The sequence below is a fragment of the Hordeum vulgare genome, chromosome 3H, assembly GCF_904849725.1.
Source record: "Hordeum vulgare subsp. vulgare chromosome 3H, MorexV3_pseudomolecules_assembly, whole genome shotgun sequence".
NCBI lineage: Eukaryota > Viridiplantae > Streptophyta > Magnoliopsida > Poales > Poaceae > Hordeum > Hordeum vulgare.
Genome location: NC_058520.1, coordinates 111,297,955 through 111,304,793, shown reverse-complemented (window position 1 = coordinate 111,304,793; position 6,839 = coordinate 111,297,955). Strand labels below are relative to the sequence as shown.

The window sequence follows — 6,839 nt, the reverse complement described above, 5'->3', positions numbered from 1 at the left end:
GAAGAACACACAAACACACACACACACACAAATATATATATATATATATATATATATATATATATATATATATATATATATATATAGAGAGAGAGAGAGAGAGAGAGAGAGATCTAGGTACTAACTACGGACCCATAGGTCTGTGGTAGACTACTCACACATAACCATGGGAGTAGCAAGGTTGATGTAGAGGCCCTCCATGATTGACCCCCCCTCCAACAGGGCACCAGGACAAGGCTCCAAATGGGATCACGGCGGAACAGAGACTTGTGGCGGCGAAAAAAGTATTTTTGGTGACAATTTGGTGTTTCCCCAATATATTTGGATTTATAGGAATGGAGATAGTGCAAGAGGTGTTGGGAGGTGGCCCCAAGCCATCAGGGTGCGACCACCCCCCTGGGCGCGTCTTGTTGGCTTGGAACCACCCCATGCGGCGTCAGGTCTCCCTTCGAAGCTTCTAGGTCTTATTTTTGTCAAAAAAAATCATCAAAAAGTTTTGTTGCATTTGGACTCTGTTTGGTACAGATTCCTAAAAAGCCAAAAGCACGCAGAAAACGACAACTGTCATTCGGCACTGGGTTAATAGGTTAGTTCTCAAAAATGATATAAAACATCATATAAATGCATACAAAGCATCCAAGATTGATAATATAATAGCATGGAACAACCAAAATTTAAAGATACGTTGGAGACGTATCAGAGCACCGACCATGTTCGCCAAAGGGAACGACCGGGGCTACTTCCTTTGCGTCTCGATAGATGGCCGGCCAACGCTATTGTATCTCAATGTGACGTTAAGGACGATGACCCCCGCGGGCATGGCCGGAGTGACCATGCCGTAGTCCGGCGACGTGGAGAACCTTGTCTGCCCATGTCAATGGAGCGGCGGCGCGATACGCCTCGAGCGTGACGGATGAGCTGTGGAAACGGTCTTGCGGAGCAGTGGCGAAGCTTGAGTCAAAAACATGGAGGGGCAATGAGCTTGAGGGGGGCAAACATAATTATTTTCAACTGATTTTAGTGAAAAATAAGCCTAATACAAAGGTATAGAGGCTTGATTTATTTTGAGCTCGAGGCCATGGCCCAGGTTGCCCTCCCACCAAGCTCCACCATTGTTGCGGAGGACGGACGGGCGACGAGCCTGTGCTGGCCGCGGCCATGGCAACGACCGGGAGAATGCATGACGGGTGCGGCACAACCCTAACATGAGGAGGGTGTGCGCCTTGGCAATAATGGACTCCTTGTCGTCGACGTCGGCCTTGGTTGCGAGGCACGCAACGCGGCCGCCTTGACGGCGTAGTCCGCAACGACCTTCTTCTCTGTCACCTTTTGGCCGATTCGGCGTTGAGCTTGGCGAGCTCTGCCGGCGTGAGCTCCGATCGTGGCCTCTTGGAAGCGTTCTTCTTCGCCGCGGGGTGCGCGCCCGTGACCGGGTCATCCCATTCGTCGGGTCACCGCCCATGGTGGAGGGGGAGAGGGGAAAGAGGGCGCGAGAGAGTTATGGGCGAAATTGAAGGGAATTGAGGCGGTCGTGTCCTGCCCATCTACCAATCCAAAATTAAAGGAAATTCGGATGCAAACATAGCCCAAAATTGGACCGAGAATGAATTGAAAACGGACTGAAAACGGACAATGGTCCTTTGTTCCCGCGCATTGGACGGCCGGTTCTATCCGTTTACCCCAACGGACGCAGCCGAATCATTTAGGATCATGTGTTGGAGTTGGACTAATGCAAGCACAAGTGCCTCACAACTCTATAGTTTGATCATAGTAATATATTAGAAAAATTATTTTTCTTGAATTTTTTTACTTTGTTTCGTGTTTCGACGTTCCCAAGGGAGAAACATTTGCCGGGAGGTTGGACGAGGCCTCCAAAAAGAGAAGGATCCAGCAAACACCCACCTCGCAACGACGCATTCCAAGAACAGTCGTCGCTGTCCTCCGGTCGCCGTCAGAAAATACTCCTTGATCTCCGGCCATTACCCCCGACCCCCCAACCCCCGGGTTCCCCGCCGACGAAGTACCAGGCATGGCATCTCCCTCCTCCTCCTCCTCCGCCGCCTCCTGCTCCTACTACTCGTGCCCCGCACCCCACCACCCGCGCTTCCGGCGATCCCTCCGGCAGCCGCCTCTCCCGCGGGTGCGTCTCTCCTCGACGCCGTCCTCCAGCCGACCCCCCGCTGTGCAGGTGAGTTGCTAGATCTCTCGCTCCGCCCCGTTCCTCGTTGAGCTAGTTTTTCGCCTCGTTATTGCCGCCGTATTCATCGAAGCGTAGTACCACCTGGGTGGCGACAAGTGATCTCTCGCATGCTTGAGCTAATCCACCAGCTGCCATTTTATTCAGATTTTTAGTTCCAAATAGTCAGGCCGTTGGTTGTTACAGTAGCCGGTAGTCGTATACTAAAGAACTAATACCGCTGTGCGTTTCAGTTCAAACTTCAAACGATTCAGCAGATGGACATGTGGCCGTGTGGGGGAACTGATCTCTCTGCTATGACCCTTCTGCAGGAGTGCCAGTTCGGAAGCATCTCATCGAGACCCACACGCAGGCGTGGTTCCATTCAAATCGCCAAATCATTTGATGATGTATTGTGCAGTTTCTCTTCTTCAAATAGCAGTGCTACGCCACGAATTGGATTATTTTTCTAGTTGCAGTTACTTTGGTGTAGGATCTGGGGGATTTCTCGCTAGTGCATCATGACGACGAGGATGATGCATTTGGTGTTGTTTTGTATTCAAGTGAGAGTGATTGGAGCGACGATGAGGTTGTGTTAACTCAAATTGGGGATGTTGAGCTGCCAACGATGATGACCGAGAGGCGTTTCAAGGGGGCAGAGGGTGCGATAACTATTGCTGCCCATAGGCTCGCCACCATTGGGAAAGGGCAAAGGAAGAGCAGGTAAACTATCTAGCTTTTCAGATCACAAGTGGAATACAAACAAGTGGATAGCCATAAGTCATATACCATCATAAGAATATGGCTAGGTGTCAGAATTGTATTACACGAGTTGCATGGTATATTGTGTAATTTTCTGGCGAATAGCACACACTTAACGAATATGCAGTTTTATAGTATAGTGTGTAATTTTCTGGGAATAATACACACTTAGAGAATATAGAGTAACTGTACTACATTAAGAGCATAGGCGATGACCGTCCAGATTAATATTGCGCTAGAAAAGTTATGTATAATTCGATTTTTTCATGGTCAACTGAACACAAAGGCTATGGAATCAATAAGAACAGATAGGCTTTTAGAAATGTGTTTGCTAGTTTCTGACTAAAGTTTCTTACATCAATTCCCAGAACTCAACAAGGGCTGATGAATAATGTTGGGCTGATTGCTTTCCTAGCAGTGCTACTTTTGTTTGTCGACTGGTGTTCGTGGTGGATTATTAGGCTACCTCTGGACTCATTTTATTTGACGCGACCTTTTTTAATATCAGCAGTTCTATCCGCATTAGCTGGGTTTATTTTTGCACCCATTGCTGATAGACTGAAGATTCATCATTTCCGGAGGAGAGGGAAGCCTATATTTCCATCCAATGGGAAACCAACCCCAGCAATGGGAGGACTGTTCTTCATTCCGATTGGTATTTTGGTTGCAAGAAGACATGCTGGTTCTAACTCAAGTGGAGTGAATGGAGCAGCTATAATAACTCTCGTATTTGCAGTAGTTGGGTTACTTGATGATATTTCAAACCTAGTTGCAGATCGCAATCGTAAAATACCTCAGTGGATAAGATTTTTGGTTCAGGTAAGTGATGCTTTCTCAAAGTAGATGATAGGATGCCTTTACATGTTACATTAAATGCAATATAGAAGTAATCCTGTATACCTTGCAGACTGGTGCTGGGATCTACTTCTTTATCTGGTTGGGTTCTGCAAATATTTCAACGCCATACAAAATGTAAGCATTATTGCAACTGACACATGCCTTGAAGCTAGGTCAGTTTGGTTTAGTGCTTGATCAGTTTCGCTTTCTTGTGATTGTGGCTGGCTTTCGAGTTGGTGTTCGTAGAAAAGCAAACTATTTCTTAATTGCCTAAATGATTGTTACAGCCCAAGGACCATACACCATTTCTTTTCTGTGGGCTCTCACTTTATATTAGCACATACTTACACAACTAGTATTGGTTTTGAACTCACGCCGGTAACTAGTCACAATGTTTACATGCTAGTTTTAAAGTGGATGGTATTATGCTTCGAATATGTCTAAATCCTGCTTCATATCTTGGTATACTGAGCACATCATATGACCCTTAATTCTCTGATGTCACAGTTTAATACTCAGGCTGATTGTCTCAACTTTACTGATTCGAATTTGTTCATGAAGGAAATTTATTGTTCCTCTACCTCCGCCATTTGGTCTGGCATTCATGGGAAAATTTTATTTGGTTCTGGCTACAATATGTTCCCTTTCCATGGGTACTGGAGTAACATTGGTTGATGGTCTTGATGGTTTGGCTGGTGGTGTTTCTGCTTTGGCACTCGTTGGATTGTCTGTTGCCGCTCTTCCGATTTGCTCGGGTACTTTGTTATTTCTTCCTATTAACGTTTTTTCTTAGAATTATAATCCCACATTGTAACTAATTCCTTATAGCACACTAGCTTTTGCTCCTGTCATCATAACGAGCCCAGTTAACTCATGACACATGTAATGGTCTATTCTACCCATTCAATTTCTTCTGGAGCTTTAGATGGATCTATGCTCCATTTGCTGAAAAGGGTTCAGTGCAGTGTCTTTGAAGTTCGGAAAAAATATTATGTGTAGTCACTAGTCAGGATAGATTGTGTATCAGAACTAAATTTCTCCATAGTATGATGCAAAGAGGTCGCCTAAATGGATACCACCCTGTTGAATTTTTCGAATTCATCTTCATGATCTTCTACTTTGTGTTGATTCTAATGAGATCTTGTTTGAATCAACTATTCACAATTGTTGCAGAGCTGAGTGTTTTTGGAGCATCCATGTCAGGTGCTTGCACTGGCTTTCTTTTACACAACAGATATAGGGCCTCGATAGTGATGGGTCGAGTTGGATCTTTTGCACTTGGAGGAGCACTTGCTACAATTACAGCATGCAGTGGAATGTTCATTCCGATGCTAATTGCATGCAGCCTCTTCTTTCTTGAGCTGCTTGTGGTAATATTACAGGTATAGTACAGTTTGTATTTATTGTTTTACCCCAATAATTATGATATATGCCTATTGTTGACACCCTTAAGTTACTGACTTACTGTTATACGGCATTTGCATGTGCAATGAACTGCATGAGTTGAATTATGATATTTATTTGCTTTCCAGTGGATACTGGTTAAACATCAAGCAGTTGATCACTGGATCATTCTCTCTGTCAATTGTGTGAATATGCGTCACACCTTTTATCGTGAACCTGTATCTAATCATAATCAGCATTTGCTCTGATTCTGCAGCGCTAAATCCTCTAGTTCGTATTATCCTCTATATCTCTCTGGCCCAGAATCTTGAACCCTATGTGCTAGTTCATTGAGTGAAAACAAAATGAGAAGTACTGAACAAGTACCTCCTCTGAAGCCCTTTTGGTATTATTGGCAATTGGCATGCATAACTCTGTCACTTAATTATCTCAAAAAAAAAAAAAAAACTCTGTCACTTAACTATCAGTTTGTGAGCAATGAGACATCGCATAGAAACATATTTAGCTGAACATATCTTTTGGTTCAGGACCCTTTACTGATTATCCTAGTTTATTCACATTTCTAAAGAAGCTTCAGTTATTAATCATTTCTACGGCGCATTGTGTCTATATGTCTGCTGATCTTTTTCATTCTTCAGCCTTGTAAGAACACAAAATAGTGCAAGGTGCACTCCATTTCTTTGTCTGATGGTGGCATTTCAGCTGATACGATCATAATGTATCGTCACATTCCATTTCTTTCTCAGGTTCCTGTAAGCATGACTCTGAAGCACATCCATGGGACAAGCAGATCTTTCCAGCGAATTCTTCCCTCACATTACTATCTCAGACTGTGGGGCATAAAGGAGCCGTATATCGTGGCGGGTGCATACATCATGACATGCTTCTTAACTGTGTTGGCAGGGTACCTTGGACTTGTTTCAGTGTAAATAGAAAGCATAGGTTATCATTCTTTCATCACTTCTGTTCCATTTCTGTAGTGTACTTCTGGAATCTAGAAATGGTAGACGCTTCAGCCTTCAGCATGCCCGAGCCTATGGTTCACAGATATATTAGAGATTTACAGAATTTTGTGTGTGGAGTTTCTGGGACACCTGAAATGAAACCGTGCAGTATGGTACCATGGGTTGTTGTATCCTCTGGCTTGCAGAGAACTGTAGGTCTGTAGCGTTTTGCATACTGAACTATTGTTTCAACTGACGTGTTGTTCATCTATCTTTTAATACAACTCCACCTCCAGAGCATGTTGTACTTTTTTCTTTCAAGCAGCTACTGCTGGCAAAAGCCAGCCTGAACATGTTTATTCTCAATTTTGGAAGGGAAACGCTTTGTGTCAGTAGTTTGCTGGGATTATTTCGTCAGACTCGTCCTGTGCCGTTGGTTCTCATTTAATCCAACTGCGTATATTTTCAACCGATCCCATTAAATAGCATGACTTAATCCTTTCCTAGTAAAATCTCCCTCGAAACTCGCGTGTTGCCCGTGGCGAGTAAATCTCGCCTCCGCAACCCACCTTCCCAGCTGCCCCCCACTCTGTCTCCCAACGCACAAGCGAGCACATCCTTGATCTCGTCGAGCTCGCGCATAGCCGCAGCTACCTCCACCACCTCCTTGCCCCGTACCACCAGCCCCGTCATGGATAGAACTACGGCGACTTCGT

At 44.7% G+C, this 6,839-nt stretch overlaps 1 protein-coding gene across 3 annotated transcripts; it reads left to right on the top strand.

Moving 5' to 3' along the window:
- The first annotated feature begins 1,881 nt into the window (after positions 1-1,881).
- On the top strand, positions 1,882-6,423 carry LOC123443156 (phospho-N-acetylmuramoyl-pentapeptide-transferase homolog). 3 transcript variants are annotated; one of them, XM_045119441.1, is made up of 8 exons: positions 1,882-2,188; positions 2,509-2,586; positions 2,670-2,899; positions 3,307-3,757; positions 3,846-3,910; positions 4,337-4,530; positions 4,949-5,157; positions 5,926-6,423. In XM_045119441.1, the coding sequence occupies exons 1-8, from the start codon at positions 2,030-2,032 to the stop codon at positions 6,106-6,108; spliced, it is 1,569 nt and encodes a 522-aa protein (XP_044975376.1). In that variant the 5' UTR covers positions 1,882-2,029; the 3' UTR covers positions 6,109-6,423. The 3 variants fall into 3 exon arrangements, with proteins under 3 accessions (XP_044975376.1, XP_044975377.1, XP_044975378.1); XM_045119442.1 differs by lacking the exons at positions 1,882-2,188; positions 2,509-2,586 and having other exon boundaries at positions 2,811-2,899; positions 3,447-3,757; XM_045119443.1 differs by lacking the exons at positions 1,882-2,188; positions 2,509-2,586 and having other exon boundaries at positions 2,812-2,899; positions 3,450-3,757.
- Positions 6,424-6,839: the final 416 nt, after the last annotated feature.

What these genes read in the sequence shown, in the direction of transcription:
- LOC123443156 (XM_045119441.1), top strand. Translation starts at nt 2,030, where the DNA reads ATGGCATCTCCCTCCTCCTCCTCCTCCGCCGCCTCCTGCTCCTACTAC. An exon ending in GCCGACCCCCCGCTGTGCAG is followed by an intron (nt 2,189 to 2,508) that starts GTGAGTTGCTAG and finishes ACCCTTCTGCAG; the next exon opens with GAGTGCCAGTTCGGAAGCAT. An exon ending in TCGCCAAATCATTTGATGAT is followed by an intron (nt 2,587 to 2,669) that starts GTATTGTGCAGT and finishes ACTTTGGTGTAG; the next exon opens with GATCTGGGGGATTTCTCGCT.